We start from the raw sequence: 16,865 nt of genomic DNA, 5'->3' as shown, positions 1-16,865 counted from the left end.
CGTTTATTTTAGATTACGATTCCATTTTGGAATAATATTGGCGGTTTTTGTCATCTTCACATTTGCGGATAATTATCTCTGCTATTTCTTAATTGTTCTGTAGGGACAAAATATGGCTCTAAAGGAATTAACGACTAAGTGAGAAGCCAAAATGCTTCGCATAAATAGTGCTGTGAAGTGGTTAGAAGTTGACAACTCTTCACCAGATATTTTAAGTTACCGAGAGACGGTAATTACATATTGGTTGAGGAATCTGGAGGATCTGTTGGATCTATTTCTAATCAAGACTCCAGATGAGGAGAAATCGCATATTTGTGAGATTTCGGAAGGGTTTTCTTCGGAAAGCAAAGAAAACTTGCTATCGTTGAAATTGAAATTAGATGCCCCTCAAGTTGTTCAATCTTAGACGCTAATGCCCGTAAAAATGCAACTGGACTGTCCGAGGCTTTCCTAAACGTCCACAGATAATAAGTTTTCGTTCAGAACCTTTCTGAATAAATTCGAATTTTGTACAGATAATTTGAATAAAGCTAACAGATTGTTATGCTTAAATCAAAACTTTGATGTAGTCTCCAGTCTAGATGTAACCCTGAAAATGTTAATCGAGATTTGATTAGAAATCGGGTTTTTGAGGAGATTATTCCTACTCCGTTTCACATAATAGATTTTAAAAAATGTGATGGCCATTTCTCGAAAAAGTTAAACGAGATCTAACAGAACCTTATAAGTCTTACGGGACCGACGTTTGTTTTTTACTGAGGGTGTAACTGCAGGGGCATTGATAGCCCACATATTATTTGCCAAATTTCCAAACATTATAATGAGAGAATTGTCAAATTTCCAAATGTTTTAAGGATAGAATCAATGAGTAGAAGTGGTTAAAGATTTCTTTGAATACTATAATGTCCCACGTCTTTGAAATTACGGAAAATTTATTAGCCGCCCCGCTTGATGTTCGATGGAAAATTTGCGCGCCAAAATTGGCACCTTCTCTGCCTAAGACAAAATTCAAATGGAGTCTTATTCTCCACATGAGGTGAAGACCACTTTATTATGCAAGTATACGAAGCTACAGATCATTTGATAAAGAACTGTAACAAATTTCCTTCCTTCGATGCTAAATGCCGAAGGGCCAAACAATTGAACTTATGTACTCGGTGTCTGGATGATCACACAGATGCAGTTTGTCGAGGAAGTAAGGGGTTTCCTTACCCTTGTGTAATCTGTGGGCTAAAAAGCCACTTTAGTGTTATGTGTCCTAAGGGAAATAAGTCCTTTACGCGCAGAGCAACCTATTTTGAACAACAGAACAGTATTTTCCTGTCCATAGAATATCCATAAAGCACAGGGTCGACCTATCTACTTTTTTCTGTTTTATTGATAGTTGGAGTCAATGATCGTTTTTCGCCCAGGCAATCCTATGTAATTGTGTTCTGCTAAAAAAACATAAAACCCAAGAAGATTGATATGGCTGTGAACACGTTGATTGGAAGTGACTCCTTGAGATTGCAGGAGTACAACATATCAATAAAATTTGCGGGATTTAGATTTGAAATTCGAAGTTGATCATTTTGATAAAGTTGTTAATAACTTAGCTCAAGAAGGATTGCGGCTTTGTCCCGGTTATAAGAATTTAAATGTAACTCCCATTAAAGGGCTTATTGCTTTGAACCTTCTGAGTAAATAAACTAATCTCAGATTAGTTGAGTATCTTAACGGCAACGCGTGGAAACACTGCTATATAGGGAATTGAGTTAGTGCTTTTCGGGCACTCCCTAATAAAATAAATAATTCAACACAAGCTACTGAATAAACGAACAAATAACTTCGTAAAATTTAACAAGGAAAAAGGTTTATTGAAGCGAGTCAGGGTAAGATGCCAAAAAGATATAACTCGGATAAAACGTGTCTGCCTTTGCCCGGTAGTTATTCCCAAGTGGGAATCCTCGATACCGGTGTAGGCAGAGAGGGAGAGTGAGGAAACAGGTCCACTCTCTTTGTTGTCTTGCTGGAAAAGAAGGAGTTTTTCTCGTTCGGAACGAAGCAGTTAGAGTTCCTTAGGGGGTAAGGAAGGTCCCTGCGCTATGCCTCTGATTGGTCAGTATGTGCCATATTCACAGTCAGGGGAGGCATTGACGCAAAGAAAAAGAGTTCTATTTGTTTCTGCTACAGGGGTTACATAATTCCGTTTGGCGAGAGCCAACATTTTTTTAACAAAGACTTGAATAAGATAGAGTCGCCCCCCTTTAATAGCGTTGTGAAATCCCTTCCTCAATGAAACAGGTATTTGATCAATTCTGTTCTAAATCCGACTCGCTTTTATGATGACGAATTGAAGCCTTCTTCTTCGAATCCACAGTTGAACGAGGGGTAGAGACATTACTCACTCTCGACTCATTAGGAATCGACGAAGAGGGTAAGTTATCTGGCATGGACAAGGAGAGGATAGAAGAGTTTAAAGACTCCGTCGTATTGGAGGATGAGAAGTATTATGTAAATTTACCGTGGCATCATGATAAGCTTCAACAGGCAAAAAGTAACTTTGTGCCTTCCTTAAAGATAATGGACAGAGTGTCAGAGTCCTTAGAAAGGAAGGGAATGTATAATGAGTACCTCCATGTGTTTTAGGATTATGAAGAATGTGAACTAGTTGAGCTGTTTTTTGTCCCGCCTGGGAAGTATGATGATTATATTTGGGTTCCACATAGACCTGTTATTAAGGAGAGGCCCCGAGTGACGACGAAAAATCCGCCCGTATTTAACTGCTCCCTGAAACGTCGAGGGGGACATCAATTAATGACGCTGCCTAAATAAGCGTTAACTTAACTGCTAAGTTATTGGATATATTGATGGGATTCAGGAAAAACGAATATGTTCTTCTAGATGATATAAGGAAGGACTTTTTACAAATTCACCTTGAAATGGAAGAGGATAAAAACAGATTTTTATTTTCTCTTAAAAATATGGACAAATTATGGACTTACAGGTACAAAACATTCATATTTGGGTTCAATGCTATCCATCTCATTCTGAACTTCATTTTGAAATTCCATGCGCAAAAATATGCAAAAGCTACAGCATCGCAACAGCCATTTTCAACAGTTTTTATAATCTTGTCAGCTGTGACAGAGAGTCCCTACTCACAATTCATAACAAGGTTCGTAGTAGATTGTTAGAGGAAGGATTCGATTTGCGATTCTGCAATTTTAACTGTTCTAAGATACAAGATAAAAATGTTGGAGGAGGAAACTATTTCTTCTCTCTTATCAGCCTTTGGGAAGGTATTGGGATTTAATAGGAACAAATTATTGCTATTTGCTAACATGCAAATGGAGGCATTCTCTCATGAACTAGGTTACTTGAAACAAACTTCCGGTAAAGTGCCTCCCCCTAGAATAACTGCTTTAGGGCTATTCCTTGATGAGGATGGATTAATTAGAACCAGAATTCTGATATTCCGCCCTTCGAGGTAAAGTTTCTCCTTTTGTTGGGGGAAAAATCATAATTTAACAAGACTGGCAATTAAGGAAGCTCATTTTAATTGGGCTTAATTTAAGTAAGTTAAGGCCGTATAGGGTTTGGATTCCTCAGGGGAGACAAGCCGTAAAAGCCTTCGGGCGTACTTACATTGTATGTAAAAAAAAGTATATGCTATGCCTTGTAAGGCACCTGCAGAATCACTATTGCCTGCTCATAGGGTCAACTTTGTTCGCCCATTTAAACAAGTTGGTGTGGATTTCACCGGTCAATTTCCCATATAAGTTAGAGGGGTGAAAGCTAAAATGTACATATTTCTATTTACATCCATGAGTTTGCGTGCAATTCACTTAGAATTATTGCCCGATATGAGCACACGCTCTTTCATGCTGGCTTTGGTTTACCAATTTATTTGGTATCGCTACGCATGTATATTCCGATAACGCGAAATCTTTGGTTGCGTCCGGAATATTGTTGTCGAATGTGTTCGAATCGGACGAGTTGAAGGAACATTTAAAATGCATACACATCCTCCATCGAACAATTCCCCTTTACTCTGTCCAGCAGCGGGGGAGGGGGGGCTGGAAGAGACTGATTAAAACTGTCAAGCATTGGGCAGAAGAAAGTTGGATTATTTTGAATTTCTGACTGCATTTTCTGATGTGCAAAAGGCAATAAATGACAGACCCCTCACTTACTTTGCTTCTGCCGGCAGAGGCTTTGGCATTTCAACTCCAAATCATTTTCTTAAAACAGGCCATCAACCTCGTTTGCTTATTGATAATTATGATTCTGAATTATGTTCTGACCCCACAAATAGGACTGCCTTGTTACATTCCTTCGAAATAAGGAATAAATATGTTGAAAGATTCAATCGTATCTAGCATAATGATTACCTCTTGTCATTAAGAGAAGTCGATGCCAAAATTGGGAGCAATTGTGCCCCAAAGTTATCTGTTGGAGAGATAGTACTTATTAAGTCTCCCAACAAAACCAGACAATTTTGGAATCTTGGTAAAATAATTAAATTTATTGCTGGAAGTGATATGGCGTTGAATATAATCGGCTGGCAGGGATGGCAGTTGTCGAGTCTTCTTTGCTTCGTTACGGACAGCGTCCATATTCAGCATTAAATGGCAGGGACTGTGGGTGGGGAACCCCTGTGCATTTTAGTTACCGGTTGTATAGCTGGATGCCCTCCTTGTAGACTGCGTGTAAAAACCAACCGGTTTATACACTAGAACAGGCTGCGTGTTCGATGTTGGATAGTTGGAGGCCATCGTTGTGGTTCGTACAGTATAATGAAACAACAATCAACAATAATGGCACATGTTACTAGTACATTTAAGACATTGTAATGAAGCACGCTGAAATTGGATCATATATTTACATATGTACAAGGAATATTTATTTACATATACTAACATATGTACTAGGAATAGTTATTTACATAGAAACGTTACGAACGTTACAGAGTGCTAGTGTGTATATAAACTAGCATGCTTTTAGATAAACGTTCATTGCGTGTATGCGTGTGTGAATGTATGCATGTGCGAATGTATACGACAGTTCCTCGAAGCATTCGTTGGAAATTCATTGTGTGTGTAAGAGTTTGTCTGTACGAGTTTCATTCTTTTCTTAAGAAAGGCAAATGCCCTGTCGAGGCATGGACGTAATTTGCGAACCACTCACATTGAAGAAATTTTATTATCCACTTCTTCCCGTGGAAGTTAATTCTTCTTAATCAGTCGTTACTACTAACTCTGAAACTTAAGGAAGAAAACAAACAAAAAGAGAAAAATAGGAGAAATAGAATTTATTAAATAAGATATCTAAAGTAAAAGTTCGTGACCTCTATGGGCTGCCAAAAATGTCCATCTGGCTTACAAGTGTTCTTGTAGTAGTAACCAAACAGGGGAGAGAGTGAAGGGAAATAGAAGGAAAGAGACATAGAGAAGGAGGAAGAAAGAAAGAAAAAAGGAGGGGAGCACTTACTGGAAGCTTCTGGGCGCCCTTTTTTGAATGGAACATTTAGAAAGTTCGTTTTTTGGGGCTTTTATTTTTTGAGTTTGTGTTGTTTAAAAAGTTATTTTTTTAGTCCCTTTCCTGGAAATTCGTTTTCGTAGTCCTTTTAGCAAAGGTTGAAATTTCTAGGAGGCAGAATATTTTTGAGTTTCAAGTATCTTCGAAACTTCCCAGCGGCGAATTTTCTGTTCAAAACTTCAATTATCTTTATCTCGAAAATTATATTCAGTTTTCAAGTGTCTTAGCAAACTTTCAGCGGCGAATTATCTTCTCAAACTTCAATTATCTTTTCTCGATAATTATATTCAGTTTTCAAGTGTCTTAGAAAACTTGGTTCTTTTTTTTCAATGACTTTAATGTCTCGTCAAGACAGAGTTGTACAACGCCTTAGTAATTTCCAGGCGTCCCTGTTTATCCGAGACCTTAAGGAAATACTTTCGACACTTGTTGTCTTGATGACGCCTTGTCCACAACTGTCGACTTCACTCAAAAATATCACACACGTGCTTCAATTTAGCACGAAAACGTCTCATCCAATCAACGGGCATAAGGGAGCCAGGTGACATAAAAAAGGGGAAACTAGGGAAGGGGGTAGGAAAGGCGTTAAGAAGAAAGGAAGGAAGAACCGAGACAGGAGAAAGAAGGAAAGAAAGATGGAGGAAGATAATTTCCACACTCTCCTTAAAAAGAAAAACGATAAAAAGAAAAAATCCTCAAACAACAATCTAATACCAAACGTATTCTGGATTTCTTTCATTTAAAGATTTAACAGACCTTACAGGCCTAGACAAAAAGTTTTCTCTGTCCCGATTAGTCCCCGAGCTCAGAGAATTGCCCTCTCCATCGTTAGAAGCTTGGTGAGAGTGGGTTATGGAAAGTTCTAAAGGACACAAGTTCTTTAAGGAATGTTCCTGAGTGCTGCCATCACTCCTTCTGATTAAAGCTGACCGAACTAAGCTATCCGATCCAGAAGTTAGATTAACCACCCTTCCCAAGTACCAGTAAGGACGAGGCTTCATAGGGTTTTTTATCAAAACGTCATCACCCAGCTTAATCATATTTTAAAAATCAGATTGGTAAAGATCTTGCGACAACTCTCTCAGACCCAAGAGATATTGCTCATACCATAGTCTTTTAAAACGATTCAAGAATTCATCTCTACATCCCAGACTCTCAACAAGATCTTCTTTACTAGGGGGGTTATCCTGGAAACAATCTTCTTCTAAGGAAAAAAACACAGAGTTTTTATGGAAGGGATGCACAAAGGCATTAGGAGTAATCACCTCCAAGCCAGAATCATCAGAGCAACGATAGGTCAAAGGCCGATCGTTAACAGATCCATGCACATTTGACAGAACCGTCAAAAGTTGAAAATAACTTAACTTCCTACGTCGTATAACCTTGAAAAGACAACTTTTTACAACTCGAATTAATCTTTCCGACACAGCACCGTACCAGGCAGAATATAAAGGTATCGTTTGGTGTTTGATAAGATGGGCATCAACTGTTCCTCTAAATTCGTCAGACAAATAAACCTGTTTAACAAGGTCACAACCCGCCACAAAGGACTTTGCATTATCCGAATAAATGTGAGAAGGGACTTCATAAAAATTGAAAAATCTCACAAATGCCAAAACCACAGACTGAGTGGTCATATCAGGCAACAGTTCCAAGTGTATAGCTCGCACACTAAAACAGGTGAAGATTAAAATGTACATCTTTTTAGTTTCATCACCTTCATGCACCAACAAATGGCCAGTAATAACGATCCCGGTGTGCAAGAACGGCTTAACTAAATTAACCCGATGCTTAGGCAAATTTGTAACCTTGGGATATCTAAAAGAAAAAGTGTTATATTTTTTGCAAATGACACAACAAGATATCACCGTTTTAATAGCTGGTCTAGCTTCGAATATCCAAAATCCCAACATTATGAATTTGCTAAGCGTAACAGCAATTCCCAGATGCTTACACTTCAAATGACAATCCATGATTATTAAACTTGTAACATGACAAGACTTGGGAAGCAGAATAGGATGAAGAACTGCATCAGAAAAATAAGTAGATTTACCAATTCTACCTCGTGAGCGAATCAATCCTTCATCGTCCAAAAATAAATTAAATTTAGAAACCAAAGGGGGGGCTTCACTGCCATCAGACTTAGACAAATAATCCTTTTCCTTAGAAAGGAACAGTCCTTGTGTCATTCTGAGCAAGTACAATCTCGCCTTAATACTAGAGTCGAGAACAATACATCTCATTTTTTTATATAAATCGGAAAACTGCAATCAAAACTCCAATGAGCTTCTTCAGCGAAGAAAATTTCTCTACTTCAATTATATAACTGCCCTGAATGACAGGTTCACAACCAGTAACTGTACTGATCAACATCTGGCTAGTCGGATTAAGACAATTCAGGTCATAACTAGGCCAGATCAAGTTATCTCCTCTCAACCATTCAGGCCCGAATAACCAACGAGTAAAAACCATTTTAAATTTGTTCAGGGACATACCCCTCGTGACAAAGTCAGCGGGATTGTCATCAGTCTTCACATACTTAAACTTCACTGTCAAACCTTTATCACTAAGATTTTTTACCATCGCTTTTACATCCTTTAACCGGTTACGAGTGAATTGACATTTCGTATTGACATTGTCAGATAAAACCCAGGATAGTACTACTTGTGCATCTACAGCGATAATCACAGAACTGAGAACTTCCAAAAGGAGTATTTTCACCAGAACAGAAATGTGCTTCATGCATAAATATACCGCTAACAGCTCCAAGGTGGGTAAGGTTCTCTTAACAGAGGGAACAACCCTGGCTTTAGCGAATATCAGTCTGGCTTCACCATGCTGATGTAAATATACCGCGATTCCATAGGCCAGGTTCGAGGCATCACAAAACACTATCAACGAGGCTGAAGAATCGGAAGCCACGGAGTAACGGTCGAATTCAAGCTCCCCGATACGTACCAGATCCTTATACAACCTCTTCCAGTCAACCATCTGGTCCCAGGATACCTTCAACTTCCACAATTTACTAAGAAGGATCCTACCTTTAATAGTAACAGGGAGCATTAAGCCAAGGGGGTCAAATACAGAGGAATTTACAGATAAAATATCCCTCTTAGAGGATATTGATCTTCCTTCAATGCAAGAACTTACTCGCATTTTGTCAGAGGAGGGGTTATACAAATAGCCTAATACCTTCTCAGTGTCAGAACCTGTTGTGAGTTTAGAGCGCTAGTGTGCATGCGCACCAGATGTTTACAAATAGAACGAAATTGGCGCCTTTTCCCAGCTTAGTCGTTCGTTACCGACCGTGTTGTTGTACCTGCTAAATTTTATGTTGAATAAAACCTTTCTAATATCTTAAAAGGTCTTTATTTTTCATTACAATTTATTCAACATAAAATTAAAAATTAACAGCAACAATGGATGCTATACTGAGACCTGGTAAATTCGAAGGATCGTCAGATACAACCGCTAACGAATGGAATCATTGGTATCGTACCCTCATCAACTGCATCGACTCTCTCACAGTCGCTCATCCTCAAAATCCTCCGAATAAGTTAAGTATTCTGATTAATTTCATCTCACCGAAGGTCTATTCTCTTATATCTCACTGTTCACCATTCGAGAGGGCTATTAGCATCCTTCAAGCAACCTATGTAAAACCGGTAAATTCTGTGTTTGCTCGTCACCTTCTCGCCACTAGGAAACAAAATCAAGGTGAATCTATTGATCAGTTTCTCCTAAAACTAAAGAATCTTTCTAAGGATTGTAAATTTGAAAATGTTACTGCCTCTCAACATGCGGAGCTAGCGATACGTGACGCATTTATCACAGGTCTCACTTCCTCAACTATTAGGCAGAGATTACTTGAAAGTTTTGAAATTAACCTAGATCATGCTGTAGCAACTGCACGAAGTCTAGAAATGGCCCAACATAATGCAGCAGCTTATGACTAACTAATGAATGTGCTGCTGTTTCTAGAAATAATCCGACGACTCACCGCCAGATGCCAATTCTGTGGACGAGAAAATCATTCTCGAAATATTTGCCCAGCTCGGAATGCTGACTGCCTTAAATGCGGAAAGAGGGGCCACTTCGCTAAAGTCTGCCGATCTAAAATAAAACAAACAACTTATAATACCAGGACTAGTTCTGCATATATTGCCCTCACTGCGTCATCCCAATGCACTCCATGCACACAATATTCTGTAGTAAATGCAACAATTAATAGTACCTGTTTGAAAGCTATGGTAGACAGTGGAAGCACTCATAAATTTATACGAATGAACATCGAGAGATCACTCGGCCTTAGTATATTACCTTCTAATGATACGGTAAGCATGGCTTCCTCGAATCTCACGAGCAAAACCTTAGGACACTGTGTTGCGTCCATCGCTGTTAATGGACAAATTTACACTAATATGCGTCTATCTATCCTTCCCAACTTGTGTGCTCCAATTATACTAGGACAAGAGTTCATGCAATTGCATAACCGGGTGGAATTCCGTTATAGCGGAAATATACCATCTTTACAGATTTGTAACGTCACTCAGATGAAAATCGAGCCACCGTCTCTTTTTGCTAATTTAGCAAAGAATTGTAAACCCATCGCAACAAAAAGCAGAAACTACTCAGCATCGGACTGCGAATTTATCCGGAATGAGATACAAAAATTATTAAAAGAAGGTATCATAATCAAATCGAATTCCCCATGGAGAGCCAAAGTATTAGTAACTAGAAATGAAAGACATAAGCGTCGCATGGTCGTTGACTATTCTGCAACTATAAATCGGTTTACACTTTTGGATGCTTTTCCGCTTCCCAAAATTTCGGATATCATACGCCAACTATCACAGTACAAAATTTTCAATAATTTGGACCTGAAGTCTGCATATTATCAATGCCCTATACGTAGAGACGAGAGAATTTACACAGCATTTGAAGCTGACGGAGGACTATACGAGTTTTCTAGGTTACCTTTTGGGCTAACGAACTCAGTAGCTGTGTTTCAACGTATTATGCATAATTTGATTCAAGAACATGAACTCCAAGGTACATTTGCCTACATTGATGACATTGTCATCGGAGGAAAAACTAATAAAGAATTAAACGAAAATATGGAAGCTTTTAGAAAGGTTATCAACCGCCTTAACTTGCAACTAAACCATGTAAAATGTGAATATGGTATAACCAAACTAAAGTTTCTAGGGCACTTATTGGAAAATGGAACAATCAGTCCTGATCCAGACAGACTTACACCACTAAAAGAATTACCGATTCCGAACTGCAGTAAGTCACTCAGGCGGGCTCTAGGTCTCTTCTCATACTATTCACCATGGATAGAGAATTTCTCAGATCGGATTTCACCTTTATTAAACATTACGTCCTTTCCTATCACTGAGAAACTACAAAAATCAATTTCAAGCCATGAAAGATGAAATTTGCAAGGCTTCGGTTGCAGCCATTGAGGATGAAGTTCCTTTTACGATAGAAACTGATGCATCTGCGACAGCATTAGCAGCCTGCCTTTCCCAGAATGGACGTCCAGTAGCATATTTTTCCAGAACCCTAATGAAGTCAGAGCGTCGACATTCAGCAGTGGAACGTGAATCGGCAGCCATTGTAGAATCTGTGCGTAAATGGCGTGACCTCTTACTCGGTCGACACTTTACCATTATTACTGACCAACAGGCTGCATCATTTATGTTCAACACGCAGACACCAAATCGTATTAAAAACGATAAGCTGCTTCGGTGGAGACTTGAACTTTCAAACTATTCTTATGAGATAGTATATAGACCAGGTTCTCTTAATAACTCTGCAGATACCCTTTCTCGATCATGCTCTGGTTCGCGCTCATTATCACTAAAGGACCTGCACGCAGCACTTTGTCATCCTGGAGTAGCGAGACTCTATCACTTTGTGAGGCAGAAGAATCTACCATTCTCCATGGAAGATGCTAAGCGCACCTGCGCTGAATGTCAAATATGTGCTGAACTAAAACCAAGGTTCTTCAAACCTCCATCAGGTCGATTAATCCATTCCCGATCCCCCTTTGAACGTCTTTCAATAGATTTCATGGGACCGAAACCATCTACGAATAATCTCAAATACCTACTCGTGATTGTAGATGAATATTCACGCTATCCTTTTGTCTATCCCTGTCAGGACATATCAACAAAAACTGTTATAAATTGTATCCAGAATTTATTTACCTTTTTTGGCTGCCCAGATTCCATCCATAGTGATCGAGGAAGTCAGTTTATTTCATGTGAACTAAAAGAGTTTCTCTGGCAACATGGAGTTGTGATTACCCACTCAACTTTAACTTTTAACTTTTCCAGAAGGTCAGGCACCGGATATACCTTACCCGAGTGTCTGCAAGGAGGACAGGCCCTCCTTAGGAAGTTTGTCCGCCAACACAAGTCAGATCCCCTAGTGGAACCAGTAGATATAATATCTGCAACTCCCAACTTTGCCAGAATTCGTTTCCCTGACGGCCGTCAGTCAACAGTCTCAACAGAAGACCTAGCCCCCACTCCTGTCACTGACCCCTCCTCTACAAACTTGGAATCTCCTGTCTCCCCTGATTATGGTACATCACCAGATTCTACTACTCCATCAAACATCCGCGAACCAGAGTTGATGGACCAACAGGAGACCCCATAGAATAAAACCTCACCAAATGGAGAGTCTTTCTCTTCAGTCGACAAAACAAAGTGTTTAGAAATAGAAGAGCAGCAGCAACAGTCTGACTCGAAGAAGGGCGTTTTCAAATTTCTTCCAGAAGCTACAAAAAGGGGAAGAAAGATCACCTGCAACCAGAAATATAAATAAAATGTGGTGGAGAGTGTTGTGAGTTTAGAGCGCTAGTGCGCATGCGCACCAGATGTTTACAAATAGAACGAAATTGGCGCCTTTTCCCAGCTTAGTCGTTCGTTACCGACCGTGTTGTTGTACCTGCTGAATTTTATGTTGAATAAAACCTTTCTAATATCTTAAAAGGTCTTTATTTTTCATTACATTATTATGGGAGGAGAGACTGTTATCCTGTAACATTCGCTTAGCAAGCACTTCATTGTTGCTACAGCAATTCCTATAAGTGTTGTATCTAAAGCAGATCAACTCATCACCCAATCTCTAAAAGAAGCAGAATCTGTTTCTGCCACGTTCGTCATTCAAACGAATCATTAAAAAGGCCTTCCGAATATCGGCCAGTAGAACATACTGGTCCATCCGAAACCGCAAAAGTAAATCCAGCATGTCAGTGTACATATTGACACCAGAATAAGCACAGTCATTTCAAGAAGGTTTCCCACCGGTTCTCAAAGAACAATTGAAGACCGGTCTAATCTTGGTGGTGCACTGTAAATCCTGTTTTATCACTGGTCGATGAGGAATCCATACATATTTGTTAAAATCGGAAGGAGCAACCACAATCCTTTCAATTATTCCTTCCTTTTCTTGGTCTAAGAAGACCTGACAATATTCTTCGTACAACCCCTGTTCCGTCAGCTTCTTCGATACGCGATTCCAAACTGACAAAGACACCTGATGATTATCAGGCACCGACTTTAATTTGTCTTCATTCCAAGGTAAACTGATATAATAACAGTTATCTATGAAGCGAATGGAGGAGCGAAAGGACTCAATCATATTCTTATCGAAATCACTGAATTCCTCCTTAACAATACCTATGGTTTCCAAACTAAGCATTTTTTCCACAGTTCTCTCAACAGTAGACTCCTCAAAACAGCCGAATGGATCAGTATACACAGACTTGGGGTTCAACACAAAATATACATGAGTGAGGTCGCACACAGAGTGTTCTTTGACGACTTGAGCATAATTCAATTCCAACCCCTTTTCCAGGTCTTTGGGAGGAGGAGACCCAAAATCCGCCAGATCACCAAACAAAACCATTCCTTGGGAAAATTCCAACACAAGGCCCTCTCTAAACTCCTTTAAATTCATAGGTCCCAAAAACCTAAGCACGTCCACACCCAGTAAACCATATACAGGCAAAGTGTCATCTCTCAACTCCGAGAAATTAGCAGCCAATTTGACCTGATGTTTCTTAAGGTCTTCTACCACAGAATTCAATCCGTGAACACGAAACGAAAGGTCCATATCATCATCCACCAAGAACAACACAGAATGGCAGGAATTTGGAAACCTCACTTGAAGATTAACTTCCTTCAAGTGTTTAACTTCTTTTCCCCAAAAGGTCTTAATCAGAAACTTACGATCTCTCATGGGAGTATTAATATCAGAAAAGGCATCCAACATTTTTCCAGACAAATAGGATCGCTCACTACCAGTGTCGATAAGGCAGTTGAAAGATACACTTTCACCAGATCCAATGTTGACGGCAACCTCAACAACAGGCAGCAACAAAGAGCTATTCAAATGCCAACAAGCATTAGAAGCAGTAGATTCACCCCCAACAGAAGGACACAGCACTCTACAGTGGCCCTTCTTATTACATAGCCAGCACATTCCATACTCCTTACCCTTGCAAAGACAAGACTCTTCTGCATGAGAAGGGCTCGAGCACTTGCTACATAAGCCAATCTCCTTACACCTCCTCAACCTGGCAGCATGAGAAGGAAAAAACTTGCAGGAATTACCGTTATGGTTATTGGTTCTACAAAAATTACACTTAAATCCAATCTTAGTAGACTGGATATGAAAGTTTTCCAGCGTGGAAGGTTTTTTAGCATCTGGCGAACCCATGAACCTAGGAGAAAATGTTTTCTTAGGTATACTAATCACCTTCCGAGGATATGTTTCCTTATTTTTACAAAACTCAATCGTTCTAAATATTTCCGAACTGTGGTCTAGTATGTCTTCCAGGGTAGGGTAATTATTTCCTATTTTATGAATCAACTCAGACCTAAAAAGAGTGGGCAGTTTACTAAAAACAATATGACTTAATAACTTGTTTCCGGGAGAGTTCATCTCCAAGAAATTTAAACTGAAGGAACTATTTAATTCGTGAACCTGAGCCTTAACAGAATTCAAGAACTTCTTTGCTACTAAGTGGTTGCTTAACTTCTCTATGCCCAATATATGAGAAAAAAACAGAATCCACAATGTTGTCCTTATCTAGAAATTCCGACGCGAGAATGTCGGTGGTTATGCGATAGTTTTCCTCAGATATAGAGAGGTGCCGCACCAGTTGAAAGGCGTAGCCAAACAAATGGTTTTTCAGCACAACTAACCTCAGGGCGTCATTTTCTAAGTCCACTACGCTATTCTCGAATTCCCGCTGAAAATTAAGGAAGGCTAATATATCGTTTTCTAAATCCTTTTCACTAAACTTGGGACCTTCAATTTTGGGCGTCATCCTCAGACGTTTTTCCTTAATAAGAGAGACTTTGTGATTTGCACTATCCCTTACTTCTACCGAAGGCTTGAGTCTAGACAATTTTTCCAAAACCTTCACTCGATGAAGAGCGCAATCCCTATTAAATGTCTTAATCTCCTCATCTTCTGTTCCCTCAATTAAATAGGCATTAATAATTTGCTCGTCTAATAAATCCACTGAAGCAGTGTAATCATCTATCTGCTTTTTATACAACGTATAACCTACTTCGTTTATTTCATCTAACGCGTCTAAGAACTCAAACACAGTTAAGATTTTGTCTCTAATAATCTTTCTTTTTTCAAATAACATTGAGGTAGTGGGAGAGGTAGTCATTTTAGAATACTAAACCCCGCCCCTTCTAACCTATCAACGGCTAAATGTTAAACCACTCCCCTCTTGGCGCGCGCGTCACCAACAACCCTTCTTGGCGCCAAAAATGCCTGTAAAACAAAGGAACAAGAAGCCAAGATGGCCGACGCAGAAACAAAGAAGAAGGAAGGAGGGAGGGGGGTACTATCTACGCGATGGACGGCAGCCGCGGTCATCAAATAAAGCCCAGACCAGTTTAGCAGAGAGTATCTTACTAAACTGGCAGAGTTATTAACTCCATGAGTACCTATTTTTGGCAGAGTGAAGAAATTTTATTATCCACTTTTCCCGTGGAAGTTAATTCTTCTTAAAACAATTAATCGTTACTACTTACTCTGAAACTGAAGGAAAAAAATACAAACAAAAAGAGAAAAATAGGAGAAATAGAATTTATTAAATAAGATATCTAAAGGAAAGGTTTGTGACCTCTATGGGCTGCCAAAAATGTCCATCTGGCTTACAAGTGTCCTTTTAGTAGTAACCAAAACGGGGGAGAGAGTGAAGGGAAATAGAAGGAAAGAGAGATAGAGAAGGAGGAAGAAGGAGGGAAAAAAGGAGGGGAGCACTTACTGGAAGCTTCTGGGCGCCCTTTCACGAATGGACCATTTAGAAAGTTCGTTCTTATGGGGTTTTATTTTTGAGTTTGTGTTGTTTAAAAAGTTCCCCCTTTTTTCCTGGAAATTCGTTTTCGTAGTCCTTTCAGCAAGGTAGAAATTTCTTGAGGCAGAATATTCTTGAGTTTTCAGGTATCTTCGAAAACTTCTCTGCGGCGAATTTTCTGTTCAAAACTTCAATGATCTTTTCTCGATAATTGTATTAGTTTCAAGTGTCTTAGAAAACTGGGTTCTTTTTTCAACGACTTTAATGTCTCGTCAAGACAGAGTTGTTCAACGCCTTAGTAATTTCCAGGCATCCCTTTTTATCCGAGACCGACAGGGAATACTTTCGACAGTTCTGGTCTCCACGACGCCTTGTTCACAACTGTTCACTTAACTCAAAAATATCACACACGTGCGTCAATTTAGCACGAAAACGTCTCATCCAATCAACGGGCATAAGGGAGTCAGGTGACATAAAAAAGTGGGAAGCTAGGGAAGGGGGTAGGAAAGGGATTAAGAAGAAAGGAAGGAAGAACAGAGCAGCAGAAAGAAGGAGAGAAAAAGGGAAAGAAAGATAATTTCCACAGTAATAACGAAAAAAGACATATAAGATATAATTTATCAATTTTTAATGTAATATGAACAAAACACATAATAATATAATTTATTATTTTTAATGTAATAACGAAAAAAGACACGTATATATATATATATATATATATATATATATATAATTTATCAATTTTTAATGTAATATAAAAAACACATAATAATAAAATTTACTATTTTAATGTTATAATGAAAAAGACACATGTTAATATAATTTATTATCTTTTAATATAATATGAAAACACATATTAATATCATTAATTATTTTTAATGTAATAACGAAAAAAGACACATATTAATATAATTTATTATTTTTTAATGTAATATGAAAAACACACATATTAATATCATTAATTATTTTTAATTTAATAACGAAAAAAGACACATAGTAATATAAT

The 16,865-nt window shown here is 38.7% G+C and overlaps 3 protein-coding genes across 3 annotated transcripts; all 3 read right to left on the bottom strand.

Moving 5' to 3' along the window:
• Window positions 1–6,563: 6,563 nt before the first annotated feature.
• Window positions 6,564–7,220, bottom strand: LOC145270316 (uncharacterized). Its single transcript, XM_080125963.1, has one exon. It carries the CDS (start codon window positions 7,218–7,220, stop codon window positions 6,564–6,566), a length of 657 nt encoding a protein of 218 aa, XP_079982089.1.
• Window positions 7,221–7,767: 547 nt separating this feature from the next.
• Window positions 7,768–8,676, bottom strand: LOC145270315 (uncharacterized). The gene has a single exon (XM_080125962.1). It carries the CDS (start codon window positions 8,674–8,676, stop codon window positions 7,768–7,770), a length of 909 nt encoding a protein of 302 aa, XP_079982088.1.
• A 4,146-nt stretch (window positions 8,677–12,822) lies between these two features.
• LOC145270314 (uncharacterized) lies at window positions 12,823–14,019 on the bottom strand. Its single transcript, XM_080125961.1, has one exon. It carries the CDS (start codon window positions 14,017–14,019, stop codon window positions 12,823–12,825), a length of 1,197 nt encoding a protein of 398 aa, XP_079982087.1.
• Window positions 14,020–16,865: the final 2,846 nt, after the last annotated feature.

The sequence above is a fragment of the Euprymna scolopes genome, chromosome 46 (assembly GCF_053919585.1).
Source record: "Euprymna scolopes isolate OS-2025 chromosome 46, ASM5391958v1, whole genome shotgun sequence".
In the NCBI taxonomy this organism is placed as follows: Eukaryota; Metazoa; Mollusca; class Cephalopoda; order Sepiida; family Sepiolidae; genus Euprymna; species Euprymna scolopes.
The sequence above is the reverse complement of the archived record's forward strand: the minus strand, read 5'-3'. Positions and strand labels throughout refer to the sequence as shown.